This window comes from Trematomus bernacchii, unplaced genomic scaffold (genome assembly GCF_902827165.1).
Source record: "Trematomus bernacchii unplaced genomic scaffold, fTreBer1.1, whole genome shotgun sequence".
Taxonomy (NCBI): domain Eukaryota; kingdom Metazoa; phylum Chordata; class Actinopteri; order Perciformes; family Nototheniidae; genus Trematomus; species Trematomus bernacchii.
Genome location: NW_022987876.1, coordinates 1031969 through 1052164, shown reverse-complemented (window position 1 = coordinate 1052164; position 20196 = coordinate 1031969). Strand labels below are relative to the sequence as shown.

Genomic DNA, 20196 nt, shown 5'->3' with positions numbered 1-20196 from the left:
ACGGGAAGCTGGAGAACAGGCTAAAGGTCTTTGTGAAGAAGAGTACTCGTCAGACAGGTGTGAACTTCAACTTGAGGATGAACCGGAAATCTCTCATCAAACTGAGGACAATGAGCAGACAACCCCTAATGTACCTCAGAACGAAGATGAGCAAGAGTTGCCTCAACGTGCATGTCCCGAGGAAAGGGTACAAGACCCTGAACCTGACTCACCTGTCCCACTGAGACGGTCTACTCGGGAGAGACGACCAGGTCAAATCCTCACCTATTCATCTCTTGGCCTCCCAACATACCAGTCGGGTCCAACAGTAAATGCTATGGATACATACCTCATGCCCTACACTCACCTTTGGTATTCACAAACATGCCCACCATCATTCCACTACACACCCCTCATTCCATATCCCCATTCACCATTTACATGTCCCATACAAGGTTATTGAAAGGTCACACACAGTGTTAGTCCTAAGGGTCATACATGTTGAGGTGTGATAGTTTGGACATTGTAAATATTTGTGTTTTATGAAGATGTTAAAGTTATCTTGAATAGGAACATGTGATTTCAAGTAAGTGTCGGGAGCCACTTTTGTTGTCGGGGAGCGTGTGGCACCCCTGGGATGTGTGACCACATTAATATAATAAGTATTATATTTAGAGTTAGAATATGCCTTTATTTTGTACATCTGTTATTTTCATTTCACTAACGGGGTCGATAGATGCAGTGAGTAGTGAGGCGGAACGTTTGTGTTCGATTCAATGGTTCCGGGGTACCGATTGAAGCGACGGACGTTCCCGGGGTTTCCTCAGAAGTAATCTGGAAGGAAACTGAACACAAGGTGTCCTCATTACTTCTCTTTCACCTGCACGATACAGGTTGGTAAACTGTGCATAAATCACAATGAATCCCCCATAAGGTTTGCGAAGATAATATGTAACGGCCCGCTAACAGTTAGAAGACTTTGTACCGCTGTTTACATGTGTAAAACCGTTAAATGGTGTGAGTGTATTAGCCTAGCTTCCCCGGTACGGCGCCATTTTGGGGACAACGTGGTCTGACGCAGTAAGGATACAAGTTTGTCAGTATATCTGAAGCCTCCCGTACACTGAGTATTTACATGCATGTATAGTGATTGTGAGTTTGTAATAAATATGTACTTTGTAAGGGTTATAAGTTAGTTACTGTTGGTAAAACAGTAAGGTTGTTTGTTACACTTAAATATGTTTCAGTAATGCATTTTAGTGACCTGCCATTAATGGCAGAAGGTAAATAGTCAACATGACAGGTTAGAGGGGTCATGAAATACTACTTTTAAGTGGAAGTAAAAAGAAGAGTAGTATTTAATACAGGTTAATACTGTATACAAATGTATTTAAGGTACAACAGATTTTATTGAATGTGAAATTCAATTCGACATATGTGTTTATCACATAAAAGAGTAACATACAGACAGAGTGAAGGTATGTGAATGGTTATTGAGGAATGTAAGTCGAAACTGAAATGCATAAGATAATTGATATGTTTATATGATTTTGTGTAATAAAACAACCTCAGGAGAAGTAATCTGGAAGGAAACTGAACACAAGGTGTCCTCATTACTTCTCTTTCACCTGCACGATACAGGTATCATAACCGTTACTGTGGTCCTCATATCGGGGACCCGTAACATAGGCAATATCAATATAATCAATTACTGTAGTACATGTCATTCATTTATTTGTGATATAAAGTCTGCCTAGGTGGTGCATATTCTGGAAAATCAATTGAGAAACAAAAAGAACAATCTCAAATTGTTTAAATGACTTCTGATTTGTCTGACCATAGGAAAGAGTTAGATAAGAAATAATACCACTAACATGTCTGTAGTATTGCACAGTAAATAGGCTCAGCAGTTAACACCTTTATTATATATCCTCCTATGTTCCCTTACTATAATTAATTAAAATATTGAACTCACAACACTGTTAATTACAAACTTAACCATTTATCTTTCTATAAATAGTGTTTGTGTTGATGGACGCCATTTTGAAATACAATTGAATGATCTTTTTCAAAGACACATATATGGGGTGGGACACAATAAATAAAGCTTCGCCAGTTTCATGGTGTCATGATGGTATCAGAATAATCACTTACATGTGATGTATAGGATGCTACACAGGTCACCATAAAGATAAAGTGTCAGGAGAAATAAGCAAGATACATTTTCTGTTTAATCGCAATGTAGGTTCTCTTTTATTTATCAGCAGCAGATCAATAAGTGTCAGTAGTATCAAAACAATATAATAACAGTGGCAATATATATATATATATATATATATATATATATATATATATATATATATATATAATAACAATAGATATAGAACATAGAGTGCAAAGTGAAGTGTCAGTATTAATAACAGTGGCATATATATATATATATAATCACAATAATACAAAATGAACTCTCCCAGGTGTAGGCAATTTGGGGTGAAGTGTCTTGCCCAGGGACACTACGACATCCTGACTGCAGTGGGGTTTGAACCTGTGCTCCCCTGATCCGAACACCAACGCACCAGACCACTGCACCACACGCCTCCCAACAAGTCATTGTACAGTTTATGAACGACGACAAGTTTTTCTTAATTTTTGTATTGAAGGCCTGTTGGATTTAATCAGCTCGCTTAGCACTGCCAGAAGCCCAGCCTGAAAGGTATTTTGTTGCTGGTCGTCCGATTCCTGGGCCTTGTGTGAATGCAGCAGCCGTTCGTCGTGCATCTCCTTGGCACGCAGGTCCTCATTCTCCTTGCTGACCATGGCACGGCAGTCCATCGCCATGATGGTGTCAAGGAAGCTGTCATCGCGTGCCCACTTTCCTAAGGTGAAATATGCAAGATACAAGATCAGTTTAATCGCAACAACGACACAACATTGTCCAAATACCAGAAGGGGAGCAGCCCATAACAGAGAGCCCCCCACGTCAGAGTCATCACTGTGGGCGATCTCCACCTCTGAGGCCCAATCCCAAACCACTCCCTCGACACTACCCCTCCGTGACGGAGTGAACTCCGTCTGTAGCCACACTCGCAGCTCAACGAGGCTCCTCCTGTCAGATGGAGGGAGTAAATACAGCGGCAAGCTTTGGGACAAACTCCCCTCTCTCCGGCAGAAACAGGAAATGCCGTAACTGTATGTAACAACGGTTTCAAATCAGCTTCTCTTAGACAAAAAATGTAAATTAATAACTCAAATAAAACTCCAAACATCTTTCATTGTGTTACTTTTTCTGTAAAGCTCTTTTAGTTTTAAACCTGATGTTTATAAGTTTCTTAGTTTTTGCAACAGTCTGTAAATATACACAACTTTATAATAAAATGCACACATTTACCTTTTTCTAGACTAAACACAGGTATGATCCTAAGTTAAAAAAATATGAGGTTATCATGAGGTTGTTAACATCGCAATTTATCAGTGGGTGTTTGCTGGAACTACTTTTTAACAGCGTGTTTCCTGACGGACACACACAGCGTGACTCCGGTCAGGTAGAGACCGGTCTCAAGTCAGCACCGATGCAGACTCGCTGTTTGAGGGCTTGATAGCCCACTCCCCCTCCACACTCGTTGGTTTGGAACAGCACTTAATGTGGCGGACCCTCCACGCGAACGCGCAAACGGAGGGGTAGTGTGTAGGGGTAGGGTGTAGCATGTCGTTGTGTCCCCGAGACACTTCACCCCAAAGTGCTCCTGTGGGGATTGCCCACAGTATTGAGTAGGTAAGCTTTGGATAAAAGCGTCTAACAAGTGACATGTACTGATTCAAAAAGCTTTTGGTGGCCATATTGAATAACAAACCAATGTGGTTTACTTGTTATCCACAGTTTAGCTGCTAAATGTTACCTTTACAAAGCTACGCTGAAAACACAGCAAAGTTCATATAACGGTATTAGGTTAGTTGAACCTAATATTTTTATAGTTAAACTCAACACTTTTCTTTGTGCTCCACATATCTAAATGTATAAAGTGTGTTTTCACCTCCGTTCCCTCCTGTTTGCTGCAGTATGGCAGCAGCGGTCAGGATGGGATCCTCTGTGATCAGATAGTGGTCCTGATGGTGTCCGCTGACCGGGTGCAGGCTGCCTACTCTCAGCGGGGGGGAACTGAACGTGGAAACTGTGTTTCTCTGAGGGATCCTCCATGTAGTCTGAGAAGCCTTCTGAGGAAACAAGGTCAAACTATTTAGGATAATACAAGGAACAATGTTTAGGCCGTAAATAGAATTTCAATTACATTTCTACTTAAATGTGCAAAAATATTAGAACATCAGTCTTTGTGGCATGCAGGTAATCAACTGTTTAAGCTTTTACCATTAACATGTAGAATGAATGTTGCAAATTACTTTAAATTAGAGCAACTACAATCTATTGTTTACCTCAGTGTAGCCACACAGGTCCAGCTAGCATGCTAATTGCTAACGTTATATTATCGAGTTATCCCGGAGGGGAAAACTAGTTTCTAATCCTGAGAGAAACACCTCGCCTGAAACACACGATTAGTGCCATGAGTTAGTGAAGCAAATTACAGAACATTGCACACTTATTCACAAGTCAAAACGTGTTCATAGCGGGCATGGATGAGAATAGCTAGCTAGCTAGATGTTATTAGCCAGCTTGGACCTAACGTTAGCAAGTTCTACCATGGCTACCTCGATCTACTGAGCAAATAAAAGTACATCTAAGACCAGTATTGTGCAGATTAAAACAGTGCAGTGCATGTATTTTATTTTACCTTGGTAGTCGTCCCGACATGACTTTGCCAGGTCTGCTAACTTTGCAGAGCCACAGAAACTGCATTCAGTAGAAGCTTCGGAATGTGGCGCTTCGCGTCCTCCGAGTCAATCGCCAGAAGCGCAGACACATCCTCATCCTCATCACTCCACCGCTCCAATTGATTTATTTAGTGTTGCTATAATAACTGCTTTCACAAAAGGAATCTCTTCGTGTGTGCTGCGAAGCGAGGAAATACAATGGCCGCTTACAACAACAAATTCTGAGTCAAACGGGCGTGGTTTGCATTCCGCACAGCCAATCAGACGTACGAACTACTTTATCCCACGAAAGACCCTGCTCTGTGGCAGGGACTGAAAAGCGAGTCTCGCGAACTAAGTTGAGCTACTTTAGTTCCTGGGGCTTTTTGGTGTGAACGCAAATATATCGTAGTTCTGATGAACTATTGTGGGAAAAGTACACCAAAGTACTCTGGTGTGAACGCACCTAATCCTGTGTAACTGTTACGTTGGAGGGGGTGAAATGGTGTGGTGCTGTGCATCATTGTCATCGACAAGAACCTGCACAGGCCCATGTTTGTAATGGTTTGTAACCTGGTAAAAAATGAATACACTGCTTCAAAATGTTGTAGGGCTGAAATTCACGCATTCGGGGATGGTCGAATTGAGTTACAGGTATGTGCCATCTCAGGTCGCTAACCACTATCTGCTCTGATCCAAATATCCACAAACAAACAGATATTTAGATCAGCCGGGAGTTTTACGGTGGCCTCTCTGACAAGATGGAAAAAATGGAGGTGCCCCCTTTAAGCTTTAGTACAGCTCTTCAGAAATCCATAGGTGACGTCATAGAGACTGCGTCATTTCTTTATACAGTCTATGGTTTGAACTTGAGATTCATGTTTTTGACTGAAAAAAAGGCATATTTCCCTGAGAAATTAATTTTGAAAACCACAGCCATGTGTCCAGTCATGTGCTGCATCATGTGGTTTAGGGCAGGTCGATGTTTCAATAGAAACATTATAAAGGTGAACCCACTCGACTCCAAAGGCGGGAGCAGAATCAACACTCTGACGAGAAGACGGGAGGCGTGACAACACACTTTAGGCTTTAGGCAAGAAACTTCAAAGTGCTGAGCCCATTAGATTTTACCTTAAGTTCTTTCAATCTCATGTGCTTGATGAATTGCCCTTATACGTCTGTTCATTAAGTATCAGTTGTCTGTTTTGCTGCAGGTAATACTGTGTAATCTTTTTAATTATGTTAAGAATGACAAAGAATGATAGATGTCAGAGGCAGAGGTCTCTTTATATTTCTGTGTTTTCACCTTTTACTAAGGTGAACTGCAACATGTGAACATACATTTAAAGTTAAGATCATTATTATCAACTTTTGGAAAGATTTTCATGAACTTGTCTTTCCCAGATCTGCACTGTTTTGGATGGAGAACGTAACTTTGGTAACTCCTCTCAAACAGCCTATTGTGTTCGAGCTGGAGGGCTTCTATGTTCCACCAGGCTACGGTGCCTTCTTGTTCTTCCTGGCTCTGTGTAACTACATGGTAATGCTGTTTGCAAATGGTGTGGTGCTGTCTATCATTGTCATCGACAAGAACCTGCACAGGCCCATGTTTGTAATGGTTTGTAACCTGGTAGTCTGTGATCTGCTGGGGGGCACGACGGTGCTGCCTCGCTTCATGGTGCACTTCTTGACGGGCCAGAAGAAAATAGCCTACATCTCAGCCATCGCCCAGGCCTTTTGTGTGCACACCTACGGCTTTGCAATGCAGACTATTCTGGGTGTGATGGCCTATGACAGGTATTCAAATGCATGAGCACATGAAGAAAACAAATCACATATTCTCATCCTTTAAACTGTTATTTTACTGTCATGAAAAACGTGGACAGACTGACTCAAAGGATAAAGTGTTTGAGAAATCTCAGTTGACATATTTCAGTGATGTCAGGGCACATGGATTTTGGTGATGTTCTGTTTACTGAGGTTATTAGGTCAAGTGCTCTACATTACTTTAGTCTTTAGTCCTAAATTATGGCTCACTGTTTATTATCTTTCCAACAACATTTTATTTTGTTTAAAAAGTCCTGAATGTAGACATCTGATCTGACAAAAAAAATGTGCAATAAGACGCTGCATAAATTGTTTCTGCTGAAATGAGTCATTTGTCTTTCGGTCAAGGGACTTTGTTTAGCTCATTGCAACCTGGAAACTGCTCACTTTTGCACGTGGGTTTTTATATTATGCTGCTTGATTATGTTGGTCGCTAACGGGCTTGAATCTGGAATTAGTGCTTACAGCTATGTTTCTGTTTATGTGTTGGTACGAGAGCCAAGACTAAATAGGATAAAGCTGAGGGGGGTTTTTGGGCCGAAAAACAGGCAAAACGTTGAAAAGATAATGTAAAACATATCTTTAAGTAGATAAAAAGCACGGTGGTTTGTATGTAATGAACAGTGCTCTCCCTCTGCAGGTACATTGCTGTGTGTGAACCACTCAGGTATCACGCCATCATGACATCGGCCCGGATGCACTCCTGCTGCGCCCTGGCCTGGGCTACAGCTGTGATATGTATTGTTGTGCTTTTTGCCTTTCATGTGAATGCCCCGCTGTGTGGCAATACCATCAAACACGTCTACTGTAGCAACCGTGCTATCCTTAACCTGGCCTGCGGTCCCACCCCATTAAACAACATCTACGGTCAGTCCATTTGTTTATTACAAAGCAACAACCATGCAGTGTGTTGTTGAACATTGTCCCTTTTCAACATCCCTTTTTCAGCAGGTATTCAGCATGTTGCATGACAACTCACTGACAAATTATTTGTCATTTTCGTTGTTTCTCTAGGTCTGTCCCTGGCCTGGTGCGTGAACACAAGCATCTTCCTCGTCATTGCTTTGTCCTACTTAAGAATCCTGCATGCTACTGTAAAACAAGGCAGAGATGCCCGCAGTAAGGCCTTTCAGACATGTGCACCCCACCTTGTTGTGTACGTGCTCTACCAAATAGGTACAGTGGTCCTAATTGTAATTCAAAGGTTCCCCTCACTCTCGCAAAACATCAAGAGGTTTTTCAGCATCCTGTTTATCGTCATACCACCAGTTATCAACCCCATTATCTACGGACTGGTCAGTAAAGAGCTACGTGCTAGCATCATCAAGCATTTTTACAAATGTACAAGACCATCACAACAAATTGGAGGAGCCTAACTTCTCAAGGCCATTGCGTTCCCGATCATTTCCTTAGCTACAGAGTCATTGTACCTGCTTGCATAGTTTTCAATAACCTAACAGATCTATACATGAAATATGTTTCAGGTTTTAGGAATAGAGCTGGCCTAGCGACTGTGTTTCTTCTCAATGTCTCCTTTTTGAATCTATCTTTAAATGTAAACAAATTAAATATATATACACTATCTTATTGTCATTTTTTTTGGCCCTCAACAACGTATGAGATGGTGTCAATGTTGTCAGGAACATATGGGTGACATCACAGAGACTATGTCCATATTCTAAACAGGCTACAGTTTGAACTCAAGCCGTATGTCTTTGACTGAAAAACATGTCAAACTGCACTGAAGTAATACTTTCAAAATCACAGCAAAGTGAAGTCAAGAGCCGAACTGGGGGATTTAGACCCCATTTACACGGGAACGAAACGGGTTGTATCCGCATAGTTTCTCTTGCATATAGCCCTTTCATTTACACAAGGCCGTAACAAAACGATAGAAACGGACCCCACAAACGATAACGGGTCCCAAGGTGGATAGATCTGCAACCGGAACGCTCTGGGGGGTCAAACGGCTCCGTGTGATCACCTCTATACGATCATTTCCCGATAGATGAAGCCATAGCCCCGCCTCTCCCCACCTCTGCTGCTCACTGCTGTAGCACGGTCAGTAGCTACTGTCAGTAGCTACTGCTAGTGCTTCTGCTACTGACCATGCTACAGATGTTAGTACAACATCTACAGCTCCTCTACTACAACCATCAGCAACAAGTGGACATGGAGAATTACACAAACTACTACATGTTGCTAAATCCACCGCGGGGCATAAACAGAAGGGCAACCATGGCAACCATGCTCCGGGGTCTTCTTCGCTGCTTTTTGTGTATTTTGTGCCGGCAGCAGCGCCACTTACAGGCCTGGCATATGTACTACAGCGTTTCCAGCGGGTCGAGCGGTCTCGTGTGAACGGAAGACTTTTTTGAAAACGCATACGGTGCGTAAACGCAAACGTTCCCGTGCAAAGGCAGCCTTAGGGTGGTTAGAAAGGAACGTTTAAAAAATGAATACACTGCTTCAAAATGTTGTAGGGCTGAAATTCACGCATTCGGGGATGGTCGAATTGAGTTACAGGTATGTGCCATCTCAGGTCGCTAACCACTATCTGCTCTGATCCAAATATCCACAAACAAACAGATATTTAGATCAGCCGGGAGTTTTACGGTGGCGTTTCTGACAAGATGGAAAAAATGGAGGTGCCCCCTTTAAGCTTTACAGCTCTTCAGAAATCCATAGGTGACGTCATAGAGACTGCGTCATTTTTTTATACAGTCTATGGTTTGAACTTGAGATTTATGTTTTTGACTGAAAAAAAAGGCATAGTTCCCTGAGAAATTAATTTTGAAAACCACAGCCATGTGTCCAGTCATGTGCTGCATCATGTGGTTTAGGGCAGGTCGATGTTTCAATAGAAACATTATAAAGGTGAACCCACTCGACTCCAAAGGCGAGAGCAGAATCAACACTCTGACGAGAAGACAGGAGGCGTGACAACACACTTTAGGCTTTAGGCAAGAAACTTCAAAGTGCTGAGCCCATTATATTTTACCTTAAGTTTCATTCTCATGTGCTTGATGAATTGCCCTTATACGTCTGTTCATTAAGTATCAGTTGTCTGTTTTGCTGCAGGTAATACTGTGTAATCTTTTTAATTATGTTAAGAATGACAAAGAATGATAGATGTCAGAGGCAGAGGTCTCTTTATATTTCTGTGTTTTCACCTTTTACTAAGGTGAACTGCAACATGTGAACATACATTTAAAGTTAAGATCATTATTATCAACTTTTGGAAAGATTTTCATGAACTTGTCTTTCCCAGATCTGCACTGTTTTGGATGGAGAACGTAACTTTGGTAACTCCTCTCAAACAGCCTATTGTGTTCGAGCTGGAGGGCTTCTATGTTCCACCAGGCTACGGTGCCTTCTTGTTCTTCCTGGCTCTGTGTAACTACATGGTAATGCTGTTTGCAAATGGTGTGGTGCTGTCTATCATTGTCATCGACAAGAACCTGCACAGACCCATGTTTGTAATGGTTTGTAACCTGGTAGTCTGTGATCTGCTGGGGGGCACGACGGTGCTGCCTCGCTTCATGGTGCACTTCTTGACGGGCCAGAAGAAATAGCCTACATCTCAGCCATCGCCCAGGCCTTTTGTGTGCACACCTACGGCTTTGCAATGCAGACTATTCTGGGTGTGATGGCCTATGACAGGTATTCAAATGCATGAGCACATGAAGAAAACAAATCACATATTCTCATCCTTTAAACTGTTATTTTACTGTCATGAAAAACGTGGACAGACTGACTCAAAGGATAAAGTGTTTGAGAAATCTCAGTTGACATATTTCAGTGATGTCAGGGCACATGGATTTTGGTGATGTTCTGTTTACTGAGGTTATTAGGTCAAGTGCTCTACATTACTTTAGTCTTTAGTCCTAAATTATGGCTCACTGTTTATTATCTTTCCAACAACATTTTATTTTGTTTAAAAAGTCCTGAATGTAGACATCTGATCTGACAAAAAAATGTGCAATAAGACGCTGCATAAATTGTTCTGCTGAAATGAGTCATTTGTCTTTCGGTCAAGGGACTTTGTTTAGCTCATTGCAACCTGGAAACTGCTCACTTTTGCACGTGGGTTTTTATATTATGCTGCTTGATTATGTTGGTTGCTAACGGGCTTGAATCTGGAATTAGTGCTTACAGCTATGTTTCTGTTTATGTGTTGGTACGAGAGCCAAGACTAAATAGGATAAAGCTGAGGGGGGTTTTTGGGCAGAAAAACAGGCAAAACGTTGAAAAGATAATGTAAAACATATCTTTAAGTAGATAAAAAAGCACGGTGGTTTGTATGTAATGAACAGTGCTCTCCCTCTGCAGGTACATTGCTGTGTGTGAACCACTCAGGTATCACGCCATCATGACATCGGCCCGGATGCACTCCTGCTGCGCCCTGGCCTGGGCTACAGCTGTGATATGTATTGTTGTGCTTTTTGCCTTTCATGTGAATGCCCCGCTGTGTGGCAATACCATCAAACACGTCTACTGTAGCAACCGTGCTATCCTTAACCTGGCCTGCGGTCCCACCCCATTAAACAACATCTACGGTCAGTCCATTTGTTTATTACAAAGCAACAACCATGCAGTGTGTTGTTGAACATTGTCCCTTTTCAACATCCCTTTTTCAGCAGGTATTCAGCATGTTGCATGACAACTCACTGACAAATTATTTGTCATTTTCGTTGTTTCTCTAGGTCTGTCCCTGGCCTGGTGCGTGAACACAAGCATCTTCCTCGTCATTGCTTTGTCCTACTTAAGAATCCTGCATGCTACTGTAAAACAAGGCAGAGATGCCCGCAGTAAGGCCTTTCAGACATGTGCACCCCACCTTGTTGTGTACGTGCTCTACCAAATAGGTACAGTGGTCCTAATTGTAATTCAAAGGTTCCCCTCACTCTCGCAAAACATCAAGAGGTTTTTCAGCATCCTGTTTATCGTCATACCACCAGTTATCAACCCCATTATCTACGGACTGGTCAGTAAAGAGCTACGTGCTAGCATCATCAAGCATTTTTACAAATGTACAAGACCATCACAACAAATTGGAGGAGCCTAACTTCTCAAGGCCATTGCGTTCCCGATCATTTCCTTAGCTACAGAGTCATTGTACCTGCTTGCATAGTTTTCAATAACCTAGCAGATCTATACATGAAATATGTTTCAGGTTTTAGGAATAGAGCTGGCCTAGCGACTGTGTTTCTTCTCAATGTCTCCTTTTTGAATCTATCTTTAAATGTAAACAAATTAAATATATATACACTATCTTATTGTCATTTTTTTTGGCCCTCAACAACGTATGAGATGGTGTCAATGTTGTCAGGAACATATGGGTGACATCACAGAGACTATGTCCATATTCTAAACAGGCTACAGTTTGAACTCAAGCCGTATGTCTTTGACTGAAAACATGTCAAACTGCACTGAAGTAATACTTTCAAAATCACAGCAAAGTGAAGTCAAGAGCCGAACTGGGGGATTTAGACCCCATTTACACGGGAACGAAACGGGTTGTATCCGCATAGTTTCTCTTGCATATAGCCCTTTCATTTACACAAGGCCGTAACAAAACGATAGAAACGGACCCCACAAACGATAACGGGTCCCAAGGTGGATAGATCTGCAACCGGAACGCTCTGGGGGGTCAAACGGCTCCGTGTGATCACCTCTATACGATCATTTCCCGATAGATGAAGCCATAGCCCCGCCTCTCCCCACCTCTGCTGCTCACTGCTGTAGCACGGTCAGTAGCTACTGTCAGTAGCTACTGCTAGTGCTTCTGCTACTGACCATGCTACAGATGTTAGTACAACATCTACAGCTCCTCTACTACAACCATCAGCAACAAGTGGACATGGAGAATTACACAAACTACTACATGTTGCTAAATCCACCGCGGGGGCATAAACAGAAGGGCAACCATGGCAACCATGCTCCGGGGTCTTCTTCGCTGCTTTTTGTGTATTTTGTGCCGGCAGCAGCGCCACTTACAGGCCTGGCATATGTACTACAGCGTTTCCAGCGGGTCGAGCGGTCTCGTGTGAACGGAAGACTTTTTTGAAAACGCATACGGTGCGTAAACGCAAACGTTCCCGTGCAAAGGCAGCCTTAGGGTGGTTAGAAAGGAACGTTTAAAAAATGAATACACTGCTTCAAAATGTTGTAGGGCTGAAATTCACGCATTCGGGGATGGTCGAATTGAGTTACAGGTATGTGCCATCTCAGGTCGCTAACCACTATCTGCTCTGATCCAAATATCCACAAACAAACAGATATTTAGATCAGCCGGGAGTTTTACGGTGGCGTTTCTGACAAGATGGAAAAAATGGAGGTGCCCCCTTTAAGCTTTACAGCTGTTCAGAAATCCATAGGTGACGTCATAGAGACTGCGTCATTTTTTTATACAGTCTATGGTTTGAACTTGAGATTTATGTTTTTGACTGAAAAAAAAGGCATAGTTCCCTGAGAAATTAATTTTGAAAACCACAGCCATGTGTCCAGTCATGTGCTGCATCATGTGGTTTAGGGCAGGTCGATGTTTCAATAGAAACATTATAAAGGTGAACCCACTCGACTCCAAAGGCGAGAGCAGAATCAACACTCTGACGAGAAGACAGGAGGCGTGACAACACACTTTAGGCTTTAGGCAAGAAACTTCAAAGTGCTGAGCCCATTATATTTTACCTTAAGTTTCATTCTCATGTGCTTGATGAATTGCCCTTATACGTCTGTTCATTAAGTATCAGTTGTCTGTTTTGCTGCAGGTAATACTGTGTAATCTTTTTAATTGAGTTAAGAATTACAAAGAATGATAGATGTCAGAGGCAGAGGTCTCTTTATATTTCTGTGTTTTCACCTTTTACTAAGGTGTACTCTAATATCTGAACATACATTTAAAGTTAAGATCATTATTATAAACTTTTGGTAAGGTTTTCATAAACTTGTCTTTCCCAGATCTGCACTGTTTTGGATGGAGAACGTATCTATGGTAACTCCTCTCAAACAGCCTATTGTGTTCGAGCTGGAGGGCTTCTATGTTCCACCAGGCTACGGTGCCTTCTTGTTCTTCCTGGCTCTGTGTAACTACATGGTAATGCTGTTTGCAAATGGTGTGGTGCTGTCTATCATTGTCATCGACAAGAACCTGCACAGACCCATGTTTGTAATGGTTTGTAACCTGGTAGTCTGTGATCTGCTGGGGGGCACGACGGTGCTGCCTCGCTTCATGGTGCACTTCTTGACGGGCCAGAAGAAAATAGCCTACATCTCAGCCATCGCCCAGGCCTTTTGTGTGCACACCTACGGCTTTGCAATGCAGACTATTCTGGGTGTGATGGCCTATGACAGGTATTCAAATGCATCAGCACATGAAGAGAACTACTCACAATTTGAAGTTTTTTTAAAAGACATTGAATGTACAGTCAAGCATTATTGTACAGAGTGACTCTGATGATTTAGTGCTTCAGAATTCTCGTTTTATAGATTGCATTCATGCCAGGCAAATGTGTTTTGGTTCTGTTCTTTTTGCGAATGTGGCTTTGAAGGAGTGTGCTCGTCTTTCAATCTGAAGAATGTGGGTTCATTCCCAGCCCATGCAGTCTAAATGTTGATGTATCCTTGGGCAAGATACTTTACCCAGAGTTGCTCCCGATAGCAAATTGTGTGTGAATGTGTGTGTATGTACTTAGAGCAAGTGACACATTGCTCCATATGAAATGGATGAATGATGATTTGTAAATGTTAAGCGCTTTGAGATGTCGCAAAGACGGGTTAAAGCGCTATATAAGAACAGTCCACTTACCATTTGCACTAAGTTATTAAAATGTTATGTTTTATGAAGTAGGAAAGCACCTTTGTTGCATGTCACTTTGTTCTTTAGTATTTTTAAAGTGCTGAGGTAAGGACTACATTAGATTTGTAATTTATCCTAAGTAACGCCTTAATGTTTATGAACCGTCATACAACACCAAGTTTGTTTAACATCCAATAAAGGGAAGAATACAACACCACAGAAGGTTAAATAATATTCCGCATCAATTGTTATGATGAAGTGTGTAATTGGTCTAACTCCTTCAGACAGAAAGGACCAGCTGAAGGACTTTTAATGTTTGCCGAAATGGGTTTAAACCTGGAATTGGAGCTTACAGCTATATTTGTATTAATTTGTTAGTATTAGAGCCAACAAGATCAAGTTGAGGGTATTTTTGAGCATACAGAAAGAGGCCACAAGATGCTAAGACAGTTGAAAAGTAGCAAAAGTGTTATATGTAATGAACAGTGCTCTCCCTCTGCAGGTACATTGCTGTGTGTGAACCACTCAGGTATCACGCCATCATGACATCGGCACGGCTGCACTCCTGCTGCGCCCTGGCCTGGGCTACAGCTGTGATATGTATTGTTGTGCTTTTTGCCTTTCATGTGAATGCCCCGCTGTGTGGCAATACCATCAAACACGTCTACTGTAGCAACCGTGCTATCCTTAACCTGGCCTGCGGTCCCACCCCATTAAACAACATCTACGGTCAGTCCATTTGTTTATTACAAAGCAACAACCATGCAGTGTGTTGTTGTATTGCCCCTTTTCTTAGTTAACATTAAGCTGTCTTTGGCTCTTTTCTGCTCTAACAAATGTACATTTCCCCTCTGTGGGACGAATAAAGGTATTCTGATTCTGATTTCAACATCCCTTTTTCAGCAGGTATTCAGCATTTTGCATGATAACTCACTGACAGATTATTTGTCATTTCCTTTGTTTCTCTAGGTCTGTCCATGACCTGGTGCGTGAACACAAGCGTCTTCCTCATCATAGCTTTTTCCTATTTCAGAATCCTGCATGCTACTGTAAAACAAGGCAGAGATGCCCGCAGTAAGGCCTTTCAGACATGTGCACCCCACCTTGTTGTGTACGTGCTCTACCAAATAGCCTCAGTGGTCCTAATTATAATTCAAAGGTTCCCCTCACTCTCGCAAAACATCAAGAGGTTTTTCAGCATCCTGTTTATCGTCATACCACCAGTTATCAACCCCATTATCTACGGACTGGTCAGTAAAGAGCTACGTGCTAGCATCCTCAAGCATTTTTACAAATGTACAAGACCATCACAACAAATTGGAGGAGCCTAACTTCTCAAGGCCATTGCGTTCCCGATCATTTCCTTAGCTACAGAGTCATTGTACCTGCTTGTATAGTTTTCAATAACCTAGCACATCTCTATATCAAATATGTCTTAGGAATAGAGCTGGCCTAGCGACTGTGTTTCTTCTCAATGTCTCCTTTTTGAATCCATCTTTAAATGTCAAAAAATAAAATATATATGCACTATCTTATTGTCGTCTTTATTTCAACCCGGTATCACGGCAAGACGTGAACATGTGACGATCTACCATGCTGGGAGACGTGAATATGTCACGGTTTCGTCCCTTCAAACGTGACAGTTACACGGTATTGTTAACATGGCCCAACCAGTGGAGAAATACCCGGAAGTACCAAGCAAATGGTCTACCGCGCCTATTGGTCGGTTTTTATTGTCAAAATGAGATGTTTTTAATTTATTTTTTAATCGTCACACTCGATTTCGCCGATTTTCTTGTGGCCCTAGCTGGTCGACACCTCTTTTAGCAGAAACAAAGGCTACATTAATGTATTAAATCGATGTTAATCCATGTGTGTGGATCATAGACTGGTGTGGATGTGGAATTAACGGACGTGACGTTGTGCGATTGCGTTGACAGGCAACGCAATTTACAAACTCTTCAACTACAACCCTAATTATATTTAAAAACATTTTAGAAGGCCCCACGAAATACTTTCATGTAAATTAAAATGTAAATGTGAAGGGATGTGTGTAATGTATGTGGTGATTGACATTATTCACCCACGGATCTATGGGTTGGGGGTATTGTTCCGCACGGACATTTTAGTTAACCGGACTTACTGTTGATGTGAAATCCGAAAGAAAATTAAAAAATAAAATAATACTTTATTCCGAGTTTGCTTGCTTTTCTCTTTGGAGGTCATCACATAACGGCATTGTAATACACGGTTCGGCTGCATTAAATATTACATATCTGCCGTAGTTCTGTATTTATAGAGCCCTGATGAGAAGACTTCTGGACAAACAGGAAGCACTGCCGCCAAAACTGAAAACGTGACGTGGATCATAAATATATCAGCAATTAAATAACATCTTACATTTCTTTTCACACAATACGTCTCCTTGCAGTATCAATACTAATTCGGCTGACTTTTATATTTGATCCAATTGGTAGATAGGTTATATTTACACCATAACGGTGCACAGCTGATATAAAAGGACTTGTCGTTTTTAAAGATATTACTGATTTTCTTTGAATATAAGAATGTAAATACTGAGTTGAGAGAATAGTCAGGGGATTTGGGTGATGGGAGACACATCTATGGATTCACAATTTCAATAGCTTACTGTTAAATGACGGATATACCTTTCTGTCTGTGATGTTTTACAAATCAGATATTAGAAGTAAAACATGTGAAATAATATAGCAATATCCTGTATAATTATGTGAAAACATGAATAAAACTACACATCTTCAGATGTTATACATACACAAGTGTCCTACACTAATAATACAAAGTTATTATGGCTGTGTGTACCTTGTGTGCACCGCCTAGTGGTTAAAGCACGTTATTGAATTAGTTGTGTATGATATGTCAATGAACCTTAGAAAATCTTGAAATCTTGAAAGGGATATGCAAAATAGCCATTATATACAGTCTTTAATTAACTATTAGTAGAGAATAACGAGTAATGAATATACTTTATAGGGATCTGCAGATAAATGTTTAGTCTTCTCAAGCAGCAACTATCAAATATCTCTTCTGATTGTTGGCACTTGACAATCACCTTTCCCTGAATTTTACTCAGGTGTAACTAAAGCCTGATTTAAGGGTTGTTTATATTTCACATCATTAATCAGAATCTGCAAAGTAACTAAAATAAATGTAGTGGAGTAAAAATACCAGGTTAACCTCTGAATTGTAGTGGAGTAGAATTGCTGTTTTGTTTAGTAATGGCTATTGAATATGGAATAAAGGTTTTGACAAGACCTGGTGTAACAATAATCAAAAAGGACATTAAAAGAGCTCCAGTTGTCAATGTTCTAAACAAAACAGCACACCTGAAATGTATATTTAAATACTTTATTAAGGGCAGTGAATTAGTTTTTTCTGTATGTTTTACAAATCAGTGTTATACAGTAAGTGTCATAGACAGTGTTACATTGCTATTATTATCCTTAAAATATATGTAAAACAAAACCACTTATGATCTTTTTATTTGAGTGGTTTACTAATGACAGTTAATTCTGTTTCTGCTATTGATGGTTTTATTTTTGTGAAAAATAATAAAATAATAAAATTCAATAACGTGCTTTAACCACTAGATGTGCCTTTCTATCAGCTGTGCACCGTTATGGTGTAAATACAGCCTATCTACCAATTGGATCAAATATAAAAGTCAGCCGAATTAGTTTTGATACTGCAAGGAGACGTATTGTGTGAAAAGAAATGTAAGAGGTTGTTTAATTGCTGATATATTTATGATCCACGTCACGTTTTCAGTTTTGGCGGCAGTGCTTCCTGTTTGTCCAGAAGTCTTCTCATCAGGGCTCTATACATACAGAACTACGGCAGATATGTAATATTTAATGCAGCCGAACCGTGTATTACAATGCCGTTATGTGATGACCTCCAAAGAGAAAAGCAAGCAAACTCGGAATAAAGTATTATTTTATTTTTAAATTTTCTTTCGGATTTCACATCAACAGTAAGTCCGTTTAACTAAAATAAATTAAAAACATCTCATTTTGACAATAAAAACCGACCAATAGGCGCGGTAGACCATTTGCTTGGCACTTCCGGGTATTTCTCCACTGGTTGGGCCATGTTAACAATACCGTGTAACTGTCACGTTTGAAGGGACGAAACCGTGACATATTCACGTCTCCCAGCATGGTAGATCGTCACATGTTCACGTCTTGCCGTGATACCGGGTTGCTTTATTTCTGCCTCAACACTGGCCCCCAACAACGTATGAGATGTTGTCAGGAACGTATGGGTGACATCACAGAGACTATGTCCATATTCTAAACAGGCTACAGTTTGAACTCAAGCCGTATGTCTTTGACTGAAAACATGTCAAACTGCACTGAAGTAATACTTTCAAAATCACAGCAAAGTGAAGTCAAGAGCCGAACTGGGGGATTTAGGGCGGTTGAAAGGGAAGTTCATAAAAATACACACACTGCTCCACAAGTCAACACTCTGACGGGAAGACAGGAGGCGTGACAAGAAACTTTAGGCTTTGCACAAGAAACTTCAAAGTGCTGAGCCCATTGGACATTACCTTTAGTTATTGTATTGCCAGGTGCTTGATGAATTGCTGTGAGACGTCTGTACATTAAATATCAGTTGTCTGTTTTATACAGGTAATACTGAGATCAATTTAATGTAATTCAACATTTTACAATGAGAGACTCATGACAGAGGCCAATCACTTTTTTTCACATTACTGTGTTTAACAATCTTCTACTAGTCTCTTTTATAAAGTGCTGTGTCTGTAATTCTTATCACTATTATTACCTGTTTTAAGGGTTTTCATGAACTTGTCTTTTTCAGATTTCTACTGTTTTGGATGGAGAACGTAACTATGGTAACTCCTCTCAAACAGCCTATTGTGTTCGAGCTGGAGGGCTTCTATGTTCCACCAGGCTACGGCGCCTTCTTGTTCTTCCTGGCTCTGTGTAACTACATGGTAATGCTGTTTGCAAATGGTGTGGTGCTGTCTATCATTGTCATCGACAAGAACCTGCACCGACCCATGTTTGTAATGGTTTGTAACCTGGTAGTCTGTGATCTGCTGGGGGGCATGACGGTGCTGCCTCGCTTCATGGTGCACTTCTTGACGGGCCAGAAGAAAATAGCCTACATCTCAGCCATCGCCCAGGCCTTTTGTGTGCACACCTACGGCTTTGCAATGCAGACTATTCTGGGTGTGATGGCCTATGACAGGTATTCAAATGCATCAGCACATGAAGAGAACTACTCACAATTTGAAGTTTTTTTAAAAGACATTGAATGTACAGTCAAGCATTATTGTACAGAGTGACTCTGATGATTTAGTGCTTCAGAATTCTCGTTTTATAGATTGCATTCATGCCAGGCAAATGTGTTTTGGTTCTGTTCTTTTTGCGAATGTGGCTTTGAAGGAGTGTGCTCGTCTTTCAATCTGAAGAATGTGGGTTCATTCCCAGCCCATGCAGTCTAAATGTTGATGTATCCTTGGGCAAGATACATTACCCAGAGTTGCTCCCGATAGCAAATGGTGTGTGAATGTGTGTGTATGTACTTAGAGCAAGTGACACATTGCTCCATATGAAATGGGTGAATGATGATTTGTAAATGTTAAGCGCTTTGAGATGTCGCAAAGACGGGTTAAAGCGCTATATAAGAACAGTCCACTTACCATTTGCACTAAGTTATTAAAATGTTATGTTTTATGAAGTAGGAAAGCACCTTTGTTGCATGTCACTTTGTTCTTT

At 41.1% G+C, this 20196-nt stretch overlaps 1 protein-coding gene across 1 annotated transcript; it reads left to right on the top strand.

Annotated features, from left to right (window-relative positions):
• The first annotated feature begins 13603 nt into the window (after positions 1-13603).
• On the top strand, positions 13604-15741 carry LOC117469536 (olfactory receptor 2K2-like). Its single transcript, XM_034113965.1, has 3 exons — positions 13604-13965; positions 14913-15139; positions 15380-15741. The coding sequence occupies exons 1-3, from the start codon at positions 13604-13606 to the stop codon at positions 15739-15741; spliced, it is 951 nt and encodes a 316-aa protein (XP_033969856.1).
• The last annotated feature ends 4455 nt before the right edge of the window (positions 15742-20196 follow it).

Coding starts and splice junctions, on each gene's coding strand:
- LOC117469536 (XM_034113965.1), top strand. CDS start 13,604: ATGGTAACTCCTCTCAAACAGCCTATTGTGTTCGAGCTGGAGGGCTTC. Junction 13,966..14,912: donor GGTGTGATGGCCTATGACAG/GTATTCAAATGC, acceptor CTCCCTCTGCAG/GTACATTGCTGTGTGTGAAC. Junction 15,140..15,379: donor CCCATTAAACAACATCTACG/GTCAGTCCATTT, acceptor TTGTTTCTCTAG/GTCTGTCCATGACCTGGTGC.